Source organism: Bos mutus, chromosome 16 (assembly GCF_027580195.1).
Source record: "Bos mutus isolate GX-2022 chromosome 16, NWIPB_WYAK_1.1, whole genome shotgun sequence".
NCBI lineage: Eukaryota > Metazoa > Chordata > Mammalia > Artiodactyla > Bovidae > Bos > Bos mutus.
Genome location: NC_091632.1, coordinates 16,917,240 through 16,944,304, shown reverse-complemented (window position 1 = coordinate 16,944,304; position 27,065 = coordinate 16,917,240). Strand labels below are relative to the sequence as shown.

At 42.7% G+C, this 27,065-nt stretch overlaps 1 protein-coding gene across 1 annotated transcript in view; it reads left to right on the top strand.

Moving 5' to 3' along the window:
* PTPN14 (protein tyrosine phosphatase non-receptor type 14) overlaps positions 1–27,065 on the top strand; it is a 196,340-nt gene that overhangs the window by 111,355 nt on the left and 57,920 nt on the right. Inside the window, exons 4-5 of the mRNA XM_005901280.3 lie at positions 24,182–24,279; positions 26,595–26,662. Of these exons, the coding sequence (XP_005901342.1) occupies positions 24,182–24,279; positions 26,595–26,662 (166 nt within the window). The remainder of the gene's footprint in view (positions 1–24,181; positions 24,280–26,594; positions 26,663–27,065) is intronic.

Below are 27,065 nucleotides of genomic sequence, written 5' to 3'. Positions count from 1 at the left end.
TCAGCAGTGGCCACAGGACTGGAAAAGGTCAGTTTTCATTCCAATCCCAAAGAAAGGCAATGCCAAAGAATGCTCAAACTACCTCACAATTGCACTCATCTCACACGCTAGTAAAGTAATGCTCAAAATTCTCCAAGCCAGGCTTCAGCAATATGTGAACCGTGAACTTCGTGATGTTCAAGCTGGTTTTAGAAAAGGCAGAGGAACCAGAGATCAAATTGCCAACATCTGCTGGATCATGGAAAAAGCAAGAGAGTTCCAGAAAAACATCTATTTCTGCTTTTTTGACTATGCCAAAGCCTTTGACTGTGTGGATCACAATAAACTGTGGAAAATTCTGAAAGAGATGGGAATACCAGACCACATGATCTGCTTCTGGAGAAATTTGTATGTAGGTCAGGAAGCAACAGTTAGAACTGGACATGGAACAACAGACTGCTTCCAAATAGGAAAAGGAGTACATCAAGGCTGTATATTGTCACCCTGTTTATTCAACTTCCATGCAGAGTGCATCATGAGAAACACCGGACTGGATGAAACACAAGCTGGAATCAAGATTGCCGGGAGAAATATCAATAACTTATATGCAGATGACACCACCCTTATGGCAGAAAGTGAAGAGGAACTAAAAAGCCTCTTGATGAAAAGTGGAGAGTGAAAAGGTTGGCTTAAAACTCAACATTCAGAAAACGAAGATCATGGCATCTGGTCCCATCACTTCATGGGAAATAGATGGGGAAACAGTGGAAACAGTGTCAGACTTTATTTTTCTGGGCTCCAAAATCACTACAGATGGTGACTGCAGCCATGAAATTAAAAGACGCTTACTCCTTGGAAGGAAAGTTATGAGCAACCTAGATAGCATATTCAAAAACAGAGACATTACTTTGCCAACAAAGGTTCGTCTAGTCAAGGCTATGGTTTTTCCAGTGGTCATGTATGGATGTGAGAGTTGGACTGTGAAGAAGGCTGAGCGCCGAAGAATTGATGCTTTTGAACTGTGGTGTTGGAGAAGACTCTTGAGAGTCCCTTGGACTGCAAGGAGATCCAACCAGTCCATTCTGAAGGAGATCAGCCCTGGGATTTCTTTGGAAGGAATGATGCTAAAGCTGAAACTCCAGTACTTTGACCACCTCATGCAAAGAGTTGACTCATTGGAAAAGGCTCTGATGCTGGGAGGGATTGGGGGCAAGAGGAGAAGGGGACGCCAGAGGATGAGATGGCTGGATGGCATCAGTGACTCGATGGACGTGAGTCTGAGTGAACTCCTGGAGTTGGTGATGGACAGGGAGGCCTGGCATGCTGCAGTTCATGGGGTTGCAAAGAGTTGGACACGACTGAACGACTGATCTGATCTGATCTGATCTGATTAGAATTACTCCCCAGTGGATCTTGTGGTGGTTTCATGAACAGGTTAGCAAAGTATAAGAGGCCATATATGTTCTGCAGTCATAATTTTTAAGGAAAAGCCCACTGAACTTTTTGCTTAAGGGGGAGTTTGAGTGCTTACATAGTCCTTTTCTGTAGGAGTCTTGCCCTTTGAACATGGCCCCAGAGCCCGTGTAGTCACTGACTCTCCGGAAACTGGCTCCCTTCTTGGTTTTGTGTACCTGGGTTTTTGGTTCCTAAAGAAGCAGTTGATGTGTTTTTATTCTGGTTCCTAGTGAGATAATTTTAAGTTCTTAAACACAGAATGATAAAGAGACATGTGTTTCTAGCAGCTTTCTGTATGAAATGAGGAATGAGGAATTTTCTTTGATGTGGAAATTGCAGTTCTCTGCTCAACAGTCCCCCTTCCCTGCCCTCACACCTAAACAAAGGGCTTCTTTCCACCTGTGTATGGCTTGTTGTCACTTCAGGTCATCAGGTAATTTCTAGGAAATTAAATTTCCTATCTCTGATAGCTCAGTTGGTAAAGAATCTGTGTACAGTGAAGGAGACCCCAGTTCGATTCGTGGGTTGGGAAGATCCGCTGGAGGAAGGATAGGCTACCCACTCCAGTGTTCTTGGGCTTCCCTTGTGCCTCAGATGGTAAAGAATCCACTTGCAATGCGGGAGACCTGGGTTCTATCCCTGGGTTGGGAAGACCCCCTGGAGAAGGGAAAGGCTACCCACTCTGGTATTCTGGCCTGGAGAACTCCATGGACTGTATAGTCCATGGGGTTGCAAAGAGTCGGACACGACTGAGCAACTTTCATTCACTCGCTGACTCACCTTGAAGTTGACTAAGTACTGAAGTTTGTGTAGAGATGGGGCAGTTAGTAAACTGAAACTCTAATGGAAGAAAGGACAGCGAAAACTGTTTCGAAATTACATGCACCCCAGGGAGTGTCTAGTCCTTCAATCCTAGAGACCCAGAAGGGGCCTGAAAGGAAGGATTTCGAGAGACATTTTCATGCCTGAAAATATCAGGGACAGTTTTGCCAGGAAGCAACAGGACAGAAAGATGGTAGATTCTTGCCCAGTGAGATGTTTGCTGGTTTGGTATTTTATCTTTGGCCGTTGCCACATTTGACATTCTCAGCTGCTTTTGAAGATTCTGCAAAAGAATAGTAGTATTCATTTCCAGCAGCACAAATTCAGTAAGTGGTCAGCAGATTCATGTTGTGATGTGTTTACAACCTCCTGTAGTTTTTTCTTCCTTCCAGTTTCTCCTTTGAGGTTTATGCTTCAGACTTATAGAAACTACAGACTGTGCCAGTTTACTACCCAGGCGCAACGTTGTCATGAAAGAGCACTTGACTCTGACATCAGAACTCTTGGCAAGTCTTTGCCTTTCTGAGTCTCTACTTCCTCACGGGTGAAAGGGAAATTGTAGGGACTGTCTCAAAGAGTTGTTGTGAATGTGAGGCAACGTATAGCAGTACCCGTGAAAACGCTTGGAAAATAACTCTTCAAATGGAAAGCACTGTTATTATTAAGGATTACTTGAATCTTCTGATTTCTTAACATCTAGAGAATTTCACTTGTGGTGAATGCAAGTTGTCCATAGGTTTTAATGCACAGAAGTGTGTTTTTATTGTTTCTTTCAGGGAACCCTACAAACAATGTAAAGTTTCTTTCAGCTAGCCTGTAATTAACTGGCTTTTAAGTAAGGCTGCATCACATATGGCTGACATGATGTCTTGCTCTAATGAAGAGATGCATTGAAGACCTACTTTATGTAGATGTTGAGGTGAAATACAAAGATGTACATAATAAGCTTATAAAGTAGCCAAAGAGGCAGAAATAAATCCCCATAATTAAACACACTGCCTGGTTAGGCGTGTGAGAGTTACCAAATGCTGCAGGAACACACAGAATGGAATGAATGACTCCAATTCTGTGACTGGGGAAAGTCTTTGTTTTGCAATACCTGGAGAATAGGTGATTTGAGGGTTTTGTTTTGCTGCTGAGTGTAGTATTCTTTTATGCCAACTATTTTGGTGGCTGGCTTCCAAAATTTAAAAAAAAAAAGTGTTCTATTTTATCCACTGGGCTTCTGTGAGTCAGTAAATGATCATAGTGTTTTTTAGCACAGTTATTAATGTCATGTCTGGCATCATCTGTGGGTTTGTGAATCATTGAGCCATGAGGGGTGGTTCTTGCCCTCAGAGTGCTTCTGGCTTGATGGAGGTGGGTGAGCCTGCCATCATTAGAAATGTGTAAAGTCTGTGATAATGTGAAGTGCTATGATTGGGGAGGCCAGATAGAAAAATGCCTTGGACAAGAGGAGCCTGGCAGGCTATAGTCCACAGAGTCACAAAGAGTCTGAGTGACTGAAACCACTGGCTGCTTAAGTTACTGACCTAGTTATTGGGCTTCCTAGTAGTTCAGTTGGTAAGGAGACTGCCTTTAATACAGGAGACCTGGGTTCAATCCCTGGGTTGGGAAGATCTCCTGGAGAAGGGAATGGCTACCCAATACTGTATTCTTGCCTGGAGGATTCCAGGAACAGAGGAACCTGGCAGGCTAGAATCCATGGGGTCGCAAAGAGTCAGGACTGAATGATGAACACTTGTGCACACCTTCAGCTCTTAGGGACAAAACCTGAATGGGGTCATGGTTTTGATGACAGAGATACTGTGTGGTGGGGAAGGTGTGTGTGTGTCTTTGTGCTGATCATACAGAGTACTGAGGTATCAGAGCAGGGAGACAGGGCTGGTGGAAGACAGATAAAGCCAAGGAGGATTCCCAGCCCATCATTGTGAACAGAAAGAAACCTCACAATCAATGACACATCATTCTCTTACAACACTTATTTTAGACTAGAGATTCCCATGGCCGGAGGGTATTGCCTTGGTTTGACTTGTCACTTGCCTTTTGCCAGTGTAGAATCTTTGATTATTTCTCGAGTCTAGTGGTGGTGTGTGAAAGTTGGATAGACTAGCACTTTTCATTTATAAGAACTGAAGAAAGCCTCCTCTTTATGTTGTCCTGCTCTGAAGATAGGAAACTGAGTTGGAGAAGATATTGATAGAATCCTGGTACTCAGTGGTCTCCCCTTTCTCCTCTATCCATACTGAGTTTCCTGGTCACCAGTAATGATTAGATCCTATGGGTCAAACCATGGGACTTAATACTGGGTGGAAACTTCTGTTTTTATCATAGTTTCTCAGAAAGTGTAATTGATTAGTTAGTTACTTTCATTCCATCATTCATTCACCAAACATTTATTAAGCCCATAGTCAGAATGTCCTTCTCATTTCTGGGGCATTACCTCGTTGACTGAACTGGTTTCTTTTGACAGTTGCTGTGGAAATGTGGAGCTACCTTTAATTAAGGATTCTATCCCTAACTATGTTATATTTCCTCCTCCCACTGCAATCACTGATCTTTTGGCCATTTTCATAGGTTTGCCTTTTTGAGAATGTCATGTAGTTGGAATCAGACAGTATATACCCCTCCACACTGGCTTCTTTTGTCGAGTGACATGCATTGAAGTTTCCTCCGTATCTTCTCATGACTTGATAGCCTAGCCACAGGGATGATCCTCTTGCCAGCCTCCTGTTCGTTGATTTTTACTCATTTTCTCCTTCAAACCAGGCATATTGCTAACAGCAGTACTGCTTTTCCATCTGCTAGCTCCCCAACGTTTGAAGGATGTTATGCAAACTCTTTAGCCACAAAGCTGGCTCTTTCCCAGGAAGACAGATCTCTGGGCAGTTGACTCACCCAGGTTCCAGGTGTAATTGAAGCACTCTTTGTCCCACAGTGTTGTTGTAGGTGGTATTACGAACATCTGATTTTCTTTTTCCCACAGTGTTGTTGTAGGTGATATTACGAACATCTGATTTTCTTTTTCCCACAGTGTTGTTGTAGGTGATATTACGAACATCTGATTTTCGGGGCAGGCAGATGTGTAGTTGGCGCTGACGAGTCAAGACATATTTATTCCTACTGTTATGGGGCTGTGACTCCTGCTCTACAGCAGTGGTGTAGACGAGCCATTTGCCCGTGTTGAGTGCTCATTCGAATGGACTTTGTTCCTCCTTGATTTGTGCTGCTTTTGCCACCAGGAGGATTTACTTCATCCTGTTGTTGATCATAGACTGTGATTCATCCCCACATTCTTTCTTTGCCTCTTGGTAGCTCAGAAAGCAGCGTAAATAATTTGCAGGTAAACAAATGATTCACATGCTGAAAGAGTATTTATTTATTTTTATTAAGTCTATTTTTTTAAAGCAGTTTTAGGTTTATAACAAAATTGAAGGATAGGAACTGAGATTTCCCATGTACCCCACTGCCCCAACACATGCATGGTCCCCTGCATTAGCAATACCTCTCAGCAGAATTTTTACCACAGACCTAGGTAGGCACATCATAATCACCCAAAGTCCGCAGATTACCTTAGAGTTCACTTTTGATGTTGCACCATCTAAGGGTTTGGACAAAGGTATAATAAGGTATCTATCATTATATGGGGCTTCCCACTAGACACTAGTGGTAAAGGATCCACTTGCCGATGCAGGAGACGCAAGAGACATGGGTTCGATCCCTGGGTCAGGAAGATAATCTGGAGAAGGAAGTGGCAACCCATCCCAGTATTCTTGCCTGGAAAATTCCATGGACAGTGGAGCTTGGTGGGCTAAAGTCCATGGGGTCACAGAGACTCAGACACGACTGAGTGACTGAGCAGCGTCTGCCATAATATAATCACTGAGGGTATTTTCACAGCCCTGAGTCCTGTTCTTTGCCTGTTCATCCTTCCCCTACAAACCCTGTCCTTTTCACTGTCTCCATAGTCAAAACTATGGAGACAGTTTTAAGTCACTTTTCTAGAGTGTCTTAGAATTGAAATTGTACAGTATGTTGCCTTTTCGGATTGATATCTTTCACTTAGTGATATGCAATTAAGTTTTTCCTCCATGTCTTTTGTGGCTAGATAGCTCATTTCTTTTTAGCCCTGAATAATATTCTAGTGTGTGGATGTACCAGAACTTATTTATTGAATCACCTACTGAAGGACATCGTGGTTTCTTCTAAATTTTAGAAATAGAGACTAAAGCGGTTCACATCTATGTGTAGTTTTTTGTGTGGACATTAAGTTTTCAGTCCCTTTGGGTAGATACCAAGGAGTGCTGTTGCTGGATTGTTTGGTAAGAGTATGCTTAGTTTTGTAGAAAATCACCAAACTGTCTTCTAAGATAGCTGTGCCATTTTGCAGTCCCCCAACAGTGAATGAAGAGTGCCCGTTGTTCCCCATCCTTGCCAGCATTGGGTGGTGTCAGTGTAGTGGATTTTGGCCATTCTAATAGATATATAGTAGTATCTCGTTATTGTTTTGATTTGCATTTCTCTGATGCTTTATGAGTAGAGCGTCTTTTCATGTGTTTATTTGCCATTTGTCTGTCTTCTTTGTTGGGATGTCTGTTAAGGTCTTTTGCTTTTTGAAAAAATTGAGTTATTTGTTTTCTTATTATTGAGTTTTAAGAGTTCTTTATGTTTTGGATCAGACTTCTATCAGATGTGTGTTTGGTAAATATTTTCTCCTGGTCTGTGGCTCGTCTCATAATTCTCCTGATATTGCCTTTTACAGAGCAGAGGTCGTTTTTATTTTATTTTTTTATGTATTTGGCTACATCAAGTCTTAGTAGCAGCCTGTTAACCCTTAGTTGCAGCATGTGGGATCCCGTTCCCCGATGGAACCGAACCCAGGGCCCCTGCGTTGGGAGCGTGGAGTCCGAGCCACTGGATACCAGGGAAGTCCCACACATCAGAAGTTTTTTAATTCAGTGAAGTCCAGTGTATCAATTATTTCTTTTATGAATTTTTGTCTGTGTTGTTTTATCTAAAAAGCCACTGTCGTACCCGAGGTCATCTAGATTTTCTCCCGTGTTGTAGGAGTTTTATAGTTTTGCGTTTTGCACTTAGGTCCGTCACTCATTTTGAGTAATTTCTGTGAAAGGTGTACGGTCTGTGTCTGGGGTCCTCTTCTTGCATGTGGGTTCATGTTGTTCCAGCACCATTTGATGAAGAAGCTATGTTTCTTCCTTAGATTGCCTTTCTTCCTTTGTCAGAGATTAGTCGACTGTGTTTACGGGGGTCTGTATCTGCGTTCTGTATTTTGTTTTGCTGATTTATCTTTTGATAATACACCACTATACTCTTGCTGTCACACTGTAGTAAGTCTTGAAATCATGTAGTGTCATTGCTCCAACTTGAGTCCTCTTCAACATTATGTTGGCTATTCTAAGTCTTTGAATATTTTTCCCCTTTGCCTGAAAACAAATAAGTGATGGCTTACATTTCTGAAATTTGAGGTGCCTGTTTCATACCATAGAGACAGCAGCTGAAAATCTTACCCTGAGGAGATTAGTCTCGCTTTCTTTCTCTGTCAGTATTTCATCTACTCAGAAGCACATATTGTGTCTCTCGCTGACACCAGGTACTGGCATTAAATGGTAAGACCTGTTCCGAGTCTGTGGAGCGGAAGAGATGCTGAGAGCAGTGACGAGGGGCCCGGGTGAGGTGCTCTCAGGGCTGAGAAAGAGCTTCGTTAGCTGGGTGAGAGGGTTTGGGAAGCTTTACGAATGAGATGCATTTTGACGGAGCTTTGAAGGAAGAGGAGGGGAGTGTCCGAATGGAGAGGGATGGGTCGGGGCATTCAGCTAGAGGAAACAGCAAGACGTGGTACTGGGAAGCACAGTACACCCAGGGTAACTCAGTGTGTGGTGCCTGCTGAGGCATAAAACTAGAAAGAAAGTAGCTCCGAGTGAACCCTGAAGAGCCTATTGTGCTGTCTCAGGACTTCCTCCTGAGTAGGGTTATTGGATATTTCGTTTTGTTGAGATACAATTCACATAATATAATATTTACTATTTTAATCATGGTAAAGTATACAGTTCAGTGGTTTTTACTATATATACAAAGTTACCCACAGCCATCACCACTCTCTAATTTCAGAACATCAGCAGTCATACCCCCTCCCCTTGTCTCCCAGACTCTGGCAACCGCTAGTCTACTTTCTATCCCTATGGATTTGTCTGTTCTTGGACATTTTGTGTGAATAGAATTATCCAATACATGGCCTTTTTTGTCTTGCGTTATTTCACTTAGCCTAATGTTTTCGGAGTTATCCGTGTTGTAGCAGTGTGTCAATACCTGGTTCATTTTTGTGGCTAGATACTGTTCCATTGCATGACTCGACCACACTTTGTTTATCCGTTCATGGGTTGATGGGTGTTGGATTGTTTCCGCTTTATTGGTTGTTACAGATGATGGTGCTGTTTGTGTACCAGTTTCTGTGTGAATATGCGTTCTCAGTTCTCTTGGGTGTACACCTAGGAGTAGGGTTGCTGGGTCAGATGATGACTCCACATTCTGAGCAATTGCTGAACTCTTCTAAGTCGGTGTGTTTTTTCCGCCAGGGCAAAACAGACTCAGGTTCTGTTTTAACATCACACACTTGAGGTCAGTGTGGGTTTTTTTTTTGGAGATGAAGTATTTCTACCGCTGTTGCCTTGTTTCACTACTTTAGGGCATCACAGTTCACAGCAGGGAAACGTATTTGGCTCTTTAAAATTCCTTTGATGTGATTACCGTAGAGCAATCTGTACCCAGTAGCACATAGTGGGACAGAAAGAAGTACTGTCAGCGTATTGACGTTCTCTGTCTAGGATGTATTGTAGAAAATGAGTTTTTCTAGTTTAAAAAGAACCCTTGATTAAATTATAGGCTATTATTAGGGAGCTTATTGTACATATAAACTGTACTTGGATTCCCTGTAATTTGTTATAATTAATGCAAGAGTTCAAGAGCAGAAAGCAAGGATCAGGTTGTGGCATGCTTTGCTCTTTTGCAACACCTGGCTATCATTGGCCTTTTTTTCACTAGCAGTTAAGGCCCATGTGTGTTTGTGTGCATTTAAACAAACATTATCCTTTTTAGGAAGGAATTGCAATCCTTTGACTCACTGAAACTTAAGGAGTCTAGGTAAGAAGTTAGGTGTCTCTGGCAAAATGGAATATTGATCAGTGATTGCCAAGACAGTCTTGTCTGTATGGGTTTGAATGTGTGCACATGTTTGTATTTTCAGGTATGCGTATGTTGTGTGAAAAAGGCCAGAAGAATAACTTTCCCTTTTAAGGTTCTCTTTGTCGAGTTATGGTTTTAGCCTTTTCCTTTCTTTCTTCCCCTCTCTGTTGGTTTGTTTCAGTTTTGCATAATTGCAGGCAGTGTTGAAATCTGTCAGCCGCTTGATGATGCAGAGTTTTAATTGACTGTCAACTTGAACATTTCATTAAATAGAAAAGATTTGAGATAGTGCATTGCTCAGGTACCAAACACATTATTATACTTGAATAACCACAAACTGGAATCTCCTTGGAGGCTTTGAGGACAGAGGGGCTGAGAGAGGGGAGCCTTCAGATTTGTCGGGTTGCCTGCTCATGCGTGGGCTTCCCTGGTAGCTCAGCTGGTAAAGAATCTGCCTGCAATGCAGGGGGACCTCAGTTCAATTCTGGGTCAGGAAGATCTGCTGGAGAAGGGAGAGACTACCCACTCCAGTATTCTTGGGCTTCCCTTGTGGCTCAGCTGGTAAAGAATCTGCCTGCAATGTTGGGAAGACCCCTTGGAGAAAGGAAAGGCTACCCACTCCAGTATTCTGGCCTTGGAGAATTCCATGGACTGTATAGTCCAGGGGGTCGCAGAGAGCTGGACACGACTGAGCGACTTTCACTTTCACGCTGACGTGTGTACTGTTTATCTGGTCCTGGCAGATGGAGAGCAGGGTGGGCCACCCTCTCTATTATCTGGATTTACAGCTGTGAACACCCTTCCGAATGGCTGGGATGTGCTGTTCCTCTCATATTGGTACCTCTGTCAGTCTAAGAATTAGAATTATGCTTTGCCATCCCATATCCAGACTTTAAGGGCAGCTTATCTTCAATCTCCTCCTTTTTTTTTTGTAGTAGAGAAATTTGTATGTTTATTTCTTATTGGCCCAATGTAATGCCAACCAGAAAGTAATACGAGCGTTTCAGCACCTATTGCAGTATCCTGGGAGAACTGGGTTGCTAGGACTTTCTAGCAAGATTCTTCTGATATTGCTGATGTTACTAAAGAGTTTTCTAATGAGGAAAGGACAGTTTAAGTCTTCAGTTCAGTTCAGTTCAGTCGCTTAGTTGTGTCCGACTTTTTGCGACCCCATGAATCGCAGCACGCCAGGCCTCCCTGTCCATCACCAACTCCCGGAATTCACCCAAACTCACGTCCATCGAGTCAGTGATGCCATCCAGCCATCTCATCCTCTGTCATCCCCTTCTCCTTCTGCCCCAAATCCCTCCCAGCATCAGAATCTTTTCCAATGAGTCAACTCTTCGCATGAGGTGGCCAAAGTATTGGAGTTTCAGCTTTAGCATCAGTCCTTCCAATGAACACCCAGGACTGATTTCCTTTAGAATGGACTGGTTGGATCTCCTTGCAGTCCAAGGGACTCTCAAGAGTCTTCTCCAACACCACAGTTCAAAAGCATCCATTCTTCAGTGCTCAGCTTTCTTCACAGTTCAACTCTCACATCCATACATGACCACAGGAAAAACCATAGCCTTGACTAGATGGACCTTTGTTGGCAAAGTAATGTCTCCGCTTTTGAATATGCTATCTAAGTTGGTCATAACTTTCCTTCCAAGGAGTAAGCATCTTTTAATTTCATGACTGTAATCACCATCTGCAGTGATTTTGGAGCCCCCCAAAGTAAAATCTGCCACTGTTTCCACTGTTTCCCCATCTATTTGCCATGAAGTGATGGGACCAGATGCCATGATCTTCGTTTTCTGAATGTTGAGCTTTAAGCCAACTTTTTCACTCTCCTCTCTCACTTTCATCCAGAGGCTTTTTAGTTCCTCTTCACTTTCTGCCATAAGGGTGGTGTTATCTGCATATCTGAAGTTATTGATATTTCTCCTGGCAATCTTGATTCCAACTTGTGCATCTTCCAGCCCAGCATTTCTCATGATGTACTCTGCATAGAAGTTGAATAAGCAGGGTGACAATATACATCCTTTTCCTATTTGGAAGCAGTCTGTTGTTCCATGTCCAGTTCTAACTGTTGCTTCCTGACCTGCATACAGGTTTCTCAAGAGGCAGGTCAGGTGGTCTGGTATTCCCATCTCTTTCAGAATTTTCCACAGTTTATTGTGATCCACACAGTCAAAGGCTTTGGCATAGTCAATAAAGCAGAAATAGATGTTTTTCTGGAACTCTCTTGCTTTTTCCATGATCCAGCAGATGTTGGCAATTTGATCTCTGGTTCCTCTGCCTTTTCTAAAACCAGCTTGAATATCTGGAAGTTCACGGTTCACGTATTGCTGAAGCCTGGCTTGGAGAATTCTGAGCATCACTTTACTAGCGTGTGAGATGAGTGCAATTGTGAGGTAGTCTGAGCATTCTTTGGCATTGCCTTTCTTTGGGATTGGAATGAAAACTGACCTTTTCCAGTCCTCTGGCCACTGCTTAGTTTTCCACATTTGCTGGCATATTGAGTGCAGCACTTTCACAGCATCATCTTTCAGGATTTGGAATAGCTCAACTGGAATTCCATCACCTCCACTAGCTTTGTTCGTAGTGATGCTTTCTAAGGCCCACTTGACTTCACATTCCAGGATGTCTGGCTCTAGGTGAATGATCACACCATCATGATTATCTTGGTTGTGATGATCTTTTTTGTATAGTTCTTCTGTGTATTCTTGCCACCTCTTCTTAATAGCTTCTGCTTCTGTTAGGTCCATACCATTTCTGTCCTTTATCGAGCCCATCTTTGCATGAAATGTTCCCTTGGTATCTCTAATTTTCTTGAAGAGATCTCTAGTCTTTCCCATTCTGTCATTTTCCTCTATTTGTTTGCATTGATCACTGAGGAAGGCTTTCTTATCTCTCCTTGCTATTCTTTGGAACTCTGCATTCAGATGCTTGTATCTTTCCTTTTCTCCTTTGCTTTTCGCTTCTCTTCTTTTCACAGCTATTTGTAAGGCCTCCCCAGACAGCCATTTTGCTTTTTTGCATTTCTTTTCCATGGGGATGGTCTTGATCCCTGTCTCCTGTACAATGTCATGAACCTCTGTCCATAGTTCATCATGCACTCTATCATTCAGATCTAGGCCCTTAAATCTATTTCTCACTTCCACTGTATAATCATAAGGAATTTGATTTAGGTCATACCTGAATGGTCTAGTGATTTTCCCTACTTTCTTCAATTTAAGTCTGAATTTGGCTATAAGGAGTTCATGATCTGAGCCACAGTCAGCTCCCGGTCTTGTTTTTGCTGACTGTCTAGAGCTTCTCCATCTTTGGCTGCAAAGAATATAATCAATCTGATTTTGGTGTTGCCCATCTGGTGATGTCCATGTGTAGAGTCTTCTCTTGTGTTGTTGGAAGAGGGTGTTTCTATGACCAGTGTGTTCCTTGGCAAAACTCTATTAGCCTTTGCCCTGCTTTATTCCGTATTCCAAGACCAAATTTGCCTGTTACCCCAGCTGTTTCTTGACTTCCTTCTTTTGCATTCCAGTCCCCTATAATTAAAAGGACATCTTTTTTTTGGGTGTTAGTTGTAAAAGGTCTTGTAGGTCTTCAGAGAACCGTTCAACTTCAGGTTCTTCAGCATTACTGGTCAGGGCATAGACTTGTATTACTGTGATATTGAATGGTTTGCCTTGGAAACGAACAGAGATCATTCTGTCATTTTTGAGATTGCATCCAGGTATTGCATTTTGGACTCTTTTGTTGACCATGATGGCTACTCTATTTCTTCTAAGGGATTCCTGCCCACAGGAGTAGATATAATGGTCATCTGAGTTAAATTCACCCATTCCAGTCCATTTCAGTTCGCTGATTCCTAGAATGTCGACATTCACTCTTGCCATCTCTTGTTTGACCACTTCCAATTTGCCTTGATTCATGGACCTAACATTCCAGGTTCCTATACAATATTGCTCTTTACAGCATCAGACCTTGCTTCTATCACCAGTCACATCCACAGCTGGGTATTGTTTTTGCTTTGGCTCCATCCCTTCATTCTTTCTGGAGTTATTTCTCCACTGATCTCCAGTAGCATTTTGGGCATCTACAGACCTGGGGAGTTTCTCTTTCAGTGTCCTATCATTTTGCCTTTTCATACTGTTCATGGGGTTCTCAAGGCAAGAATACTGAAGTGGTTTGCCATTCCCTTCTCCAGTGGACCACATTCTGTCAGACCTCTCCACCATGACCTGCCCATCTTGGGTGGCCCCACATGGCATGGCTTAGATTCATTGAGTTAGACAAGGCTGTGGTCCATGTGATTAGATTGACTAGTTTTCTGTGATTGTGGTTTCAGTGCGTCTGCCCTCTGATGCCCTCTCGCAACACCTCTGTTTACCCTTTTCTTAATAATAACAGTGGAAAAAAATCTATCTTTCTCTCTCATTCTCTCATCCCAGTAGTTTTATGGAAAAGCTTCACAGTTTGGGGATTTTCAGGATGGATTTTCAGGGCACCGATAATGCCCCCTCTCTCTAGATTGTCACTGTGCTACTGACCGTGCGTGTGGGAAGAGAGGGGTTGATTGGACTGACCTTGAACTGTAGAGAAGGGTCGGACTGACCTTGAACTGTAGAGAAGGGGAAGGCATATGTGGCCCTCTGATAGTAGCACTGCATGTGCATAGATCGATAGGCAAACAGAGTGCTTTTACTGACGTGTTCTTAACTATGAAAGAGCATTTTCTTTCTGTCCCAGATCTCCTTGGGCACTGGGCGTAAAAGAGGTCAATCTGTGGATGGTATGTGCTGATCAGACAGCTTCAAGTGTTATTAATACCTTAATTGAGTGAAGTCTGTGTAACTTTTAATGATCCATAATAGGGAAGTATCTTTACTCCATGCAAGGCAGTAAAGACTGTATGTAACACTGATGATGAACTCCTGTTTACTCTTTGAAAAACATGTTGCGTTTAGAAATAAATGCATTTAAGAGACTAGTCTGCACCTGCTTCTGGGTATAGCCTCTCCTTTTAGGTAGGAGCCTGTAATCCGAGAACCCAGTCTCTAGATTTTACTTTTTTACTTCAGTGCATCTTTCAAGGTTGTCAATGAGTAGTTAGAATGCATAGCTCAGTCTCTTTTTCCTTCCTTCTGCCTCCGGGGGAGGAACGTGAAATATCCCAGAGGCTACTGCTGGGAGAAAACACAGATCTGAGTGATCCACGGGCCAAACTGTGAAACATGTCGTGTAATGTTTTCACAGAACAGCTTCCATGTCAGTGTTTGTCTCATTCACTGTGGCATAGATGCTCTAACAGGGGCGGGAGGGCAGCGTGGTTATCGAAAAGCCTGGGATCATGAAAATCACCCGGCAGTGGTGTTTGTATTTTCATTTCTCTCTCTCTTTTTAATGTGGCTGTGCTGCACGGCTTGCAGGATCTTAGTTCCCCAGTCATGGATTGAACCCAGCAGTGAAAACTTCGAGTCCTAACCACTGGACCACCACGGAATTTCCTGTACTTTTATTTCTACAATACTTTTCGACTTCAGTGAAATTGATGGCTTGCCTACAATGGCTGGGAATCCGATCCCACTCTCCTCACCTTGTGGATGCTGTGCAGAAACGGATCTCCAAGCTCTGGTCTGTGTCGTCCTGCCTTTAAGGAGCAGTATTACCTTGGACCAGTCCTTCTCTTCCCTTAAGGGAGTTTCCTTCTTTAGAAACGAAAGACCTGGATTTGAGTTGTTGAAATCCTTCCCTTAGATTGCTTAGGCAAACTCATGCTGCCACAGTGTATGACCTCCAGCTGTCTGTGGCTTTCAAAACCAAAGCCTCACTCCTCACCACCTTCCATGTCCACCGTGTCCACTGCCGTCTTCTCTGGGGCTCAGACTAACAGCAACAGTGCCTACTTGGGTGCTGCACGTCTCACGGCAGAGGGAGGCAGAACAGGAAGCCAGACACGGGCTTGGAAGGCTTCTGCTTGGAATCCACATGTGCCGTTTCCTCCTCCATGTCACTGACCCCAGAGCTAATCGCAGAGTTAATTTGGTAGGTGGCTGTGCCCCTCTGGGAGGGCAGCCCCGTGGTGCATTTCGGCAGACATTCAGAACAGTGACACTGACCTTGCGCCCTCCCGCCTCCACCATCCTGTGATTTCGGCCCAGGCTCTTGCCCTCGTGGGTAGAAGCCCAACCAAAATCACATCTTAATTTTATTTATTTTTTAGTTTTTGGTAGCATAGCATGTGGGATCTTAGTTCCCTGACCTGGGATCGAACCTGAGCCCTCTGCATTGAAAGGCAGAGTCTTAACCACTGGACCGCCAGGGAAGTCCCCCCCAAGTCACATTGTAAAGCTTTCAGATTTTCATGTCTATCCTGTGTTTAAGGCATTTCTGCTGAACTGGACTTGGAAAGAATATTTCGTTTGTGAGAGGGGTGGGAGGAGTACTTTAAAAGCACCACGTACTCTGCCTCCGAGTTCTCCCGCCTTATCTGTGATTCTGTGGCAGTACAGTCCATCCTTTCCAGGCCAACACATGGAATTTCTCAATTTGAGAAGTATTAATAGACCTGCAAGTAAAATAGGCTTGTACAAGTGCTTAGATAGAGTCCTCATATGTGAATTAAAATGAGAGATGAAAGATCTTAGCAGTACATCTGTAAACATTGAGGATAATGTTATGGGGTTTTCAAAGAGTCCTTTGATATCACTGGCAGAAGTACTGAATGCCTTATTGATTTAACTCACTGTAAAGGCACCCCACTCCAGTACTTTTGCCTAGAAAATCCCATGGACAGAGGAGCTTGGTAGGCTGCAGTCCATGGGATCCATAGAGTCGGACTTGACTGAGCGACTTCACTTTCACTTTTCACTTTCATGCATTGGAGAAGGAAATGGCAACCCACTCCAGTGTTCTTGCCTAGAAAATCCCATGGACAGAGGAGCCTGGTAGGCTGCAGTCCATGGGGTCGCTAGAGTCGGACACGACTGAAGTGACTTAGCAGCAGCAGCAGGGTTTTTTTTTTAAACTTTCTTTTCATAATATTAGGGAGAGAAGGGAACATGGAAAAGTCACTTATTTTCTTGAGTTTGTATAGAAAATATCCTGATGCTGGGAAAGACTGAAGGCAAAAGGAGAAGCAGATGGCAGAGGATGAGATGATTAGATAACATCACTGATTCAGTGGACATGAATTTGAGCAAACTCTGGGAGATACTGAAGGTCAGAGGGTCCTGGCATGCTACAATTCTTGGGGTTGCAAAGAGTTGGACATGACTTAGTGATTGAACAAAAACAAATTCAAGACAGATGAAACCTCTAGGGATAGATTCTTAGTGACTTCTAGTTTCCAAGTGTGATGTTTAATAGCACCAATTACCAGGAAGCCTTTGTTACTTTACCCAGAGAAACCTGCATTCAATCCACAAATTACTATTCTCTTGAGATTCAAAACAAAAAACTTTGAAAATAGAAATGTTACCCTTATTCAACAAGTACAATTATGTCCACTGTTTTTTAGAGAGAAAGCAAAATCTTCACCTAAAACCATTCATTGGACCTCAGCAGTCAGATGGACTATTTCCAGGTCTTTGAATATAAAAATTATTTAAAAGTTTTCCTTGTGGGCTTGGGTTTTCAAAGAGGATCCCTTTGGAAAGTTGGCAAATACTTACTTTCCTGGCACAAAGATTGGTTTTTTTCTTTTCCCCCTCCACCCAAAGCTATGACAGGGTGGAGTGGAGTATACTTCCATGAAATTGCATGTTTCCAAAATAGGATTCACTGTTACATTTGACTTCTGTTAGAATTGAATCTCTAATCAAAAATAAGCAAAAACCAAACACTCTAGAAATAGAATTTCAGCTCATATTCTCTAATTTGGTCTTCATATAGGATAGAATTATTATATTTTATAAAAGTGCCTTTTGAGCAGAAATGTAGCAAACAATCAATTAACAAAGTGGTTCAGATTCCATTCCCGTGTCTGTGATCTCATGTAGTAATATCCACAATCTCAAATGGCTGTTGTACCATATCATTAACGCTATTCAGATTCTCTTGTAGTCTGGATGGCTTCCAGGAAAGAGCACTGCATTCTTCAGCTCCTCGGTTTAGTTTCCCAGTATTAGACTACATTTAACCTAAAGGACCAGGAAAAATCCTGGTGTTCCCTGCTAGTGGATTGGGATTCGCTGTTGCCTAGCATTGCATGGATCTGTAATAGAACCTGCTCACATGTTTTATAGAAGTGATAATTGTAGCTGAAAGTTGGGATCAGCAAGGTCAAAAAAATCATGACTATTGTTTAGCTGGATCCTGTGGATTGTATTTCCCCAAGGTCTCAGCTGATCATTCTTGCCTCCAGGTGATGGGCAAAAGCCTTCTAGCTGTGGTAGCTAATGCTAGGATAATACCTTTTACAATGCTTTTACTCACTGGTTCTTAAGCATTAAAACCCTTAATAGTGCACTAGAAAGAGAAGCCGTGACAGCAGTGGCCCGAGAGATGATGAGCATCCTTGCAGGGCAGAGACTGCCTTAGACTTCTCCAGGAACTCTTCAGCTTCTAGCCGAGTTGGATGTACAAGGACGTGCTGAATGACTATGTGTTAATATCCATGTGGGGAGTAGAAAATGAGTTGAAACCACTTGAGCTAGGATGGTTTCATGCATATAGAAGAATTTCAAACACTCTATGAATAGGAGGAGTAGGCAAGCTTTACTCTCCCGTCCCACCTTGAAATTGTGTCTTCTGGCTTGTTTGGGTTTGGGGTTTTGCGCATGTTGTTCTTATGAGATTCCCATTGTAGCTTTCTTCAATAAGCATTAACATTCCTTCCTATCCTGAGAGTCTGTTCTTGAGGTTTTGGGATGTTTTGTTTATTTGTTTTTAATATCCTATAACTCTTGATGAAAGTGAAAGAGGAGAGTGAAAAAGAACTAAGATCATGGCATCACTTCATGGCAAATAGATGGGGAAACAGTGTCAGATTTTATTTTTGGGGGCTCCAAAATCACTGCAGATGGTGATTGCAGCCATGAAATTAAAAGATGCTTACTCCTTGGAAGGAAAGTTGTGACCAACCTAAATAGTAAATTGAAAAGCAGAGATATTACCTTGCCAACAAAGGTCCGTCTAGTCAAGGCTATGGTTTTTCCAGTGGTCCTGTATGGATGTGAGAGTTGGACTGTGAAGAAAGCTGAGCAATGAAGAATTGATGGTTTTGAACTGTGATGTTGGAGAAGACTCTTGAGAGTCCCTTGGACTGCAAGGAGATCCAACCAGTCCATCTTAAAGGAGATCAGTCCTGGGTGTTCTTTGGAAGGACTGATTCTGAAGTTGAAACTCCAGTACTTTGGCCACCTCATGTGAAGAGTTGACTCATTTGAAAAGACCCTGATTCTGGGAAAGATTGAGGGCAGGAGGAGAAGGGGATGACAGAGGATGAGATGGCTGGATGGCATCACTAACTTGATGGACATGAGTTTAAGTGAACTTAAGGCCTGGCATGCTGCAATTCATGGGGTCGCAAAAAGTTGGACACGACTGAGCGACTGAACTGAACTGAACTGAACTTTTCTGAAAAAAGCCACAGGTGGAGGGTTCTCTGGTCATAAGCTGAAGTTAACACTTTTCCTTATCCCTCTTTTCTTATTCCCCTAGTTTTAAAAGTGTGGTCTTCTGATTCTAAGTGACTCTTCTTTAAAGATCTATCTGCTTTCACAGTGAATTCTTGCCACTTGAAAGATCTTTGATGCCTAAGGACCCCCTTGTTTGCCTGGGTTTCCATAGGAAGGTGTTCTGTCTGAGAACCAGCTAGGTTATAAGTGTAAAAGATCTTCCATGAAAGTGTTAGTCCCTCAGTCATGTCCAACTCTCTATATCCCCTTGGACTATAGCCCACCAGGTTCCTCTGTCCATGGAATTCTCCAGGCAACGAGAGTGGAGTGGATTGTCGTTTCCTTCTCCAGGAGATATTCCCAACCCGGGGATCGAACCTGGGTCTCCCACATTGCAGGTAGATTCTTTACCATCTGAGCCACCAGGGAAGACCCACCAGTTTCTAAGCATAAAAGATCTTCAGTGAAAATCTCCCAAGCAATTCCTTAAGTCTTTTGAAGGAGAAGTTACCTTACATGAATGAGTAGACCTTTTACTGTTTCCTGGAGAACTTGCCCAGAAGCACAAGAGAGGTGCCAGAGAAAAATCAAGAACCAGTCTGGGGACAGGGAAACAGCGAGGCAGAGAGATACTGAGGAGAAACCTTGAAGGAAGGGTGGAGGACACCAGAGAAAACATGGACTGTAGCTTTGCATGAGAAGAAAACTCCTGATGCCTGTGTTTCTCTCCTAGCTTTCTTCCAGGAGATGAACTAATAGTGTACATCAGTAGATTATGGTTTTAGGCATGACTCTGTAATTTAAGTAAGGGCTGTAAAGCCCTGAGCTTTGCTTGTATTGATACTTAATGAGGGTGCATGCTCCTTGAAGCAAAGCTGCCAGTGTAAAGCATTTTTGTTGGGGCTCTTGAATGAAACCATGGAACCTGTGACCCTTGGCACTTGCCATGTGCAGGCTGGCCGTCCCTCCCCTTGGAACAGGAGACATGCAGGCAAACAGCAGGCGTGTGGATCCCAGGAATGTATGAGACTACCCTTCTGTGATGGTAACTCTCCTTGGGTGAAACGTCTGAAAAATATGCCTGAGCTTGGGGACTTGACCTGAGTGAACAGGGAGGAAAAATGGAAGCTAGAAGGTAACGTGTAACATATTTTAACTCTGCAGTGAGTCAGGTTTCTTAGGTCTTCAGTACTTTGATCTGCTCTCATGCTGTTTCTTTTTTAATTCGTGTACAGTTATTGCTTCAAAATATTTTCATTTACTCCGATTCTCTCCTATGAAGAGTAAGCAGGTGGGTAATGGCTTCCCCTTTTCCCACCATCGTATGTTATTTCCAGAAACTCCGTCAACAAAGAAACACACACGCACATGCACACGCACGCGTGCACACACACACACACACACACACACACACACACACGTGAGGGCGGTAGCTTCAACTTTACAGGCTTTTTAAAAGCGTCCTATCTAGTATTTGCTCCAAATTGTGCACACTCAGAAGCAGCAGACTGCCACTTGATTACCAGGAAAAGACTTTCAATCACAAGTTTTTAGATGTAACCTCTGTTCCTATTTGTTGAGATTTTGACTCCACGATGCCTTTAACCAGCTAAGAATACAATGAGTAGGTGAGGGCAAGGCTGTGTCCTCTGAACTCAGAGTAGTGAGTGGACACAAAGAGTTTTTCTACATATACCAGGGACTTGTCTCTGAAAATCAGCAAAGATACTTGTTATGTACATTAATTGAGTTCAGTTCAGTCACTCATTCGTGTCTGACTCTTTGTGACCCCATGAACTGCAGCACGCCAGGCCTCCCTGTCCATCACCAACTCCTGGAGTTTACTCAAACTCATGTCCATTGAGTCAGTGATGCCATCCAACCATCTTTTCCTCTGTCGTCCCCTTCTCCTCCAGCCTTCAGTCTTTCCCAGCATCAGGGTCTTTTCCAGTGAGTCAGTTCTTCTCATCAGGTGGCCAAAGTATTGGGAGTTTCAGCTTCAGCATCAGTTCTTCCAGTGAATATTCAGGACTGATTTCCTTTAGGATGGACTGGTTGGATCTCCTTGCAGTCCAAGGGACTCTCTAGAGTCTTCTCCAACACCACAGTTCAAAAGCATCAATTCTTCGGCGCTAAGCTTTCTTCATAGTCCAATTCTCACATCCATACATGACCACTGGAAAAACCATAGCTTTGACTAGATGGACCTTTGCTGGCAAAGTAATGTCTCTGCTTTTTAATATGCTGTCTAGGTTGATCATAACTCTTCTTCCAAGGAGCAAGCATCTTTTAATTTCATGGCTGCAGTCACCATCTGCAGTGAAAATGGAGCCCCCCAAAATAAAGTCTGTCACTGTTTTCACTGTTTCTCCATCTATTTGCCATGAAGTGATGGGACCAGAAACCATGATCTTAGTTTTCTCAATGTTGAGTTTTAAGTCAACTTTTTCATTCTCTTCTTTCACTTTCATCAAGAGGCTCTTTAGTTCTTCTCTTTCTGCCATAAGGGTGGTGTCATCTGCGTATCTGAGGTTATTGATATTTCTCCTGGCAATCTTGATTCCAGCTTGTGCTTCATCCAGCCCAGCGTTTCTCATGATGTACTCTGCACATAAGAAGCAGAGTGACAATATGCAGCCTCGATGTACAGCCTTAGTTGATTTAGTCAGCTGATTTTGACAGGAAGTCAAATTACTGACTCACTAGTGGACCCCCTGAGAGGTAGGGACAATAGGGGAAGGTTGGTAAAAGGGTACAAACATTTAGACAGAAGATGAATAAGAGCTGAGGAACTAATGTATAGCGTGGCTGTGGCTGATAACACTGCACTGTATGTGTGCTCAGTCGTGTCCAACTCTGCGACCCCACAGACTGTAGCCTGCCAGGCTCCTCTGTCCATGGGATTCTCCTGGCAAGAATACTGGAGTGGTCACCTTTTACTCCTCCAGGGGATCTTCCTGACTCAGAATTCAAACCCACATCTCCTGTATCTTCTGCACTGGCAGTCAGATTCATTACCACCGTGTCACCTGGGAAGCCCTGCTACACTGTATAACTTTATATAATTTTATTGAAATTTGCTAAGAGAATAAAACAATTTTTAACCAAGAAAAAGTAAGAATAAATTATATATATAATATATGCTTCTGCTGCTAAGTCGCTTCAGTCGTGTCCGACTCTGTGCGACCCCATAGATGGCAGCCCACCAGGCTCCCCCGTCCCTGGGATTCTCCAGGCAAGAACACTGGAGTGGGTTGCCATTTCCTTCTCCAGTGCATGAAAGTGAAAAGTGAAAGTGAACTCACTCAGTCGTGTCCGACTCTTCGCAACCCCATGGACTGCAGCCTACCAGGCTCCTCCGTCCATGGGATTTTCCAGGCAAGAGTACTGGAGTGGGGTGCCATCGCCTTCTCATAATGGACCTTGTAAAATGATTATGAATATTTTAGGTGAAAGATAAAATGATGGTAGGAAAAATAGGTGGCTTTTCTAATATATATTAAGTTTGACTAGAAAAAATCTTTAGATAACTCAGTGTTGGTCTTTCTAATTTTAATTAAAGGTTTTCCCACCAGAGACTTCCCTAGTGACTCAGATAGTGAAGAGTCTGCCTACAGTGTGGGAGACCTGGGTTCGATCCCTGGGTCAAGAAGATCCCCTGGAGAAGGGAACGGCAACCGACTCCTGTATGCTTGCCTGGAAAATCCCGTGGGCAGAGAAGCCTGGTGGGCCCCAATCCATGGTGTTGCAAAGAGTCGGACATGACTGAGCAACTCACACGCACTTTCCCACCAGAGGCTGCCATGGCTGTCTTTACCCTGTCCTGTAGACTCAAGAGGAAAGAAGTAGAGAACTGTTCGATAGAGAGAACTGGATTCTTCTTCTCAAATAGGTGCTAGGTTGACATGATGGCTTCCCTAGTGGCTCAGACAGTAAAGAATCCGCCTGCCAGTGCAGGAGACCTGAGTTTGATCCCTGGGTTGGGAAGATCCCCTGGAGAAAGGAATGGCTACCCACTCCAGTATTCTTGCCTGGAGAACCCCATGGACCGAGGAACTGGTGGGCTACAGTGCATGGAGTTACAAAGAGTCAGGCATGACTGCATGATTAACAGTACTACTGGCATGTAATGATGTCCATGATATCAAGGCAGAGACAGCAATAATTTGCTCTCAGGGCTGATTGCCTCTCTCCAAGACAGCGGGGCTTTGGGTCACTCCTAAGTTCCCTTGATTGACATGCTGAAGTTTTGAAGACATTACAGAGTTGTGGTTATCAGGAGCGAAGAAGTTGTTAGCATTTGCCAAGAATTAATGCCTAAAAAGTGTGACTGTTCTAGAGGTAGCTTGTTTTAAGAGTATATTCAAAGGAAGTGGAGTCCTGGGATGTAAAGGTTTGGGGTAAGGAGATTTCTAAACGCTTAGGTAATTCTAATTATGATTTTATTGGCAAGAAAACAACAGCACTCTGTTAGCTTCTGAGAACAGTGGTCTGGTCTGAGGTTGATGTTGTATATGGGCACATTCTGTCTGTCTGCACTTTGCTGCTTTGAGGATGTACTTTGGGTTGGAAGGCTCAGTGTCACATTCGATTAGATTTTTGTGAGTCGCAGATGTGGAGGGTGAGCCTGACTGAAAAGCTTTATACTGTCCGTTAGCAGAATTCTAAATGATTTGCCTGTTTGTCTTCTACCCTCTGTAACCTTGGGATTTAAAAAAACAGTGTGTTTCCATAATTTTTTTCAGGAATGCACACTGTTGCATGGCTTTGGCAGCTGTGTGTTGTGGGTGTCCAGGTGTGCAAGAGTGCTCCTGTCCTCAGTCTCTTGTTATGAAGAGCTGGTCCTTATCAGTAGCTCATCCTGCCAGCCTGCCGTGAAATGATGTGATGAGAGCACTTTCGAACTCAGAGCGAAGGGGACATGGCACCTGCCACATCAAACAAAGACAAACACAGGCAGAGGTCACTTTCCATCTTTTATAGACCTGACCTTTATCGACATCACCTGTGTATCCTGCTGTGTACACAAGGCGTCATATCTAGAGGCATTCATGGCGTGGGAATATATTCCAAGTATGTGTTTTTAAGGTTATTTCTCCTTCTGTTTCCATGAATAGATATCAGTATTACCTGCAAGTCAAAAAAGACGTGCTTGAAGGGCGGTTGCGGTGTTCGCTGGAACAGGTGATTCGGCTGGCGGGCTTAGCTGTGCAAGGTAAGAGTGGGGACCCGTGTTTGACAGTCCATCTGATCTTAAATGCTGGCACCACTAGCCTCTCAGAGGGAAAAGCTAAATTTACTTAAATGATCCCTTTGTAGCTCTTTTTGCATTTTGAGCTATCTTACATTAAAAGTGCAGAGGTAGTGACTTTTGGTGGCAGGATGGTGGATTCCTCAAAGCTGTTTGCAAATTGCTCAAGCTTGTATAATTTTAGTTTTATTTGAAGAAATAGCAGTTTTCATCCTGCCTCTAATTAAAGCTCCATTGCAGGGTTTGTAGACCATTTTCTTAGAATTTTTCCACTGCCCAATGTGGTCATATTTTGTGGCTTGATGTTACGACTCTGTGACTTTCACATCAGTTTCAAGTGTGAGAGCCTAAGACATTATAGTGTACTTTATTCTGACAGGTAAAGAGAGAAATCTAAACTGCAGTGTAGTAATGTGAGATAGCTAATGTGTGTCAGAGTCAATTTATCCGTCAACCTACCGTACTTACACTGATCTAGATCAATCAGACAGCTGTTTTTTTCTTTTTAATCTGTAAATTTTTACACCTATTTGTGTAGCACACTGTGTAATCTTTTACATATATTTATACACTGTTCTTTATTGACTGGTAGCTTCATTGTCTTTAGTCATGTTAAAAACAAGAAGATAAAAAGACAAGTTTCTTTTTAAAAAGAAACATGTTTCCCTTGCAGTAGCTACTTTGCTTAAAATCAGATACCATCCAAATGTAGGCCTGCCAGCTGCAGAGTCCTTGCTGTGTGGATTGTTGTTTTAGAAACTGTGAACTGAACTTCTCATCCCAAACTCTGCACTGAAGTTAAACTTGGACTTTAAATGCCTGAAGTGGCAGCCTTTCCCTGATAACTTTCATTCCTGGGATGTTAATGGGTTAGCAGTTTTAGTTGGCCATATGATACTTAGTAGTTAGCTTCTCCCTGTGGATTGGAAGTCTGCAAAATACGTTGTATCTCATCTGTTCACCTAAAGACTGGAAAAGGAAGGAGCAATGCCCAGACTGTATATGAGGACCATCAGTGGTTATAATTGAAAAATCAAACAGTGGAGAAGATACCCTTAATGGGGAGATGAAAGGAAAGATCTGGTGGGTCCCTCATCTTCCAATTGGGTCTTTCTCCTTTAAGTGCTTCCTTTTCTTCTTCTTTTTTTTAACTCTCTTTTTTCCCCTCTCACTCTTCAATCACTGGGCTCATTACAAGCATCCTGGATATTGGAGGACCTCAGTGATCGCTTTCAGGCTAAAGGAAGTTGGTGAACTTACTCTAGGATCCTTTTACTTGGATCCTTGAAGTTTGCTATTCAATCTGATGAAATCCTCTAGCTATAATATTTGTAGAATATTTTTTCTGAGAACCTTCATTGGGAGTTAGAAAGTCACATCAACAGAGAGATAAGCTGTGACAAAGTATGATAACAGATGACTGACCTTGGAAATAGGCAGTGCTCTTGGTCTTTGGTATTTCCAAATGCCTCACCTTGTAATTACTTGTAGGAATTTACGCATTTGTAGGTGAAACCCTGCCTTCTTGGTAACGTCTTCACCCTGGCCTTCTGTGTGGATCTGCTTATTTTTGTTACCTTAAAGATGTCTGGATCCATTTCTACCTGATAGTGAACATTTAACATGAAATTTAAATATCATACTGTTTTGATTTTTTTTATTGTTGTTGAGAGCAAGTAGGATAAGATGCAAGACATTTATTGATTTATGATAGAGGTTCTCTGTATTCATTTTATGTGTGTTCAGACTTACAATTGTGAGATAAAAACAGGACAAAACAGAATTCGGGGCATCTTGTAACACATGGAGTTGTTTAGGAGGTGTAAAAATTTGCAGCGCTGCTTGCCAAGGGTGATTTACAGTGGGAATTTCCAGCTGCAAATATATGAAGAGATGCAGATGGGTTTGGCTCTTCAGTTCTCAAAATTAACCTTGTGTTAAAAAGTCCCCTTGGCAGATAGTCTTAAGATCTGTGTTGGCACATATTTCATAAAAGATAAATATAGGTTTGTTTTAAATTCTTAAAATAGATTAGGAATCACTTTCAAATGTCGCTATTCTTGCTAGAGAATTATGTTGCAGTGGTTGCATGCTGATATTTACATTATTGCTATGTAAAAGTGGTAGTAATAGCAAACCCATCTTGGCGTTGTTTGTATTTAATAATAGTGCAGAAATAGGATGAGGTGAGAAGAGTAAATATAGTAATAAGTTTACCCTATTTTATCCCATCTTTAATGTCATATAATAAAGACTACCCTCCCCCCTTTTCTTTTCAGCTGATTTTGGAGATTATAATCAGTTTGATTCTCAAGATTTCCTCAGAGAATATGTACTATTTCCTATGGTAAGTGTATCTTCCTTTTTCTTAATTCATGTTCTATCTTCTTTTGATACTTAATTCTTTCCTTCCAAGATCTCAGAAGAATTTACACATGTATTCCCTGGAAGAATGTCCCTGCATTTATGGAGATAAGTTTTCTAAGACCCTGAGAAAAGTAAAGATGCCTCTTCTTACCTCCTCAGAAGCCTTCCCTGCCTCATACACTAGCCTTGAGTACTGAACACTCTCTTCCTTTTTTTTTTTTTTAAATATTTGTATATTTATTTGGCTGCACCAGGTCTTAGCTGCAGAATGTGAACTCTTGTTGTGGCATGTGGTGTCTAGTTTCCTGACCAGGAATCGAACCCGGGCCCCCTGCATTGGGAGCTCAAAGTCTTAGCCACTGGAGCCCCAGGAACGTCCCTGT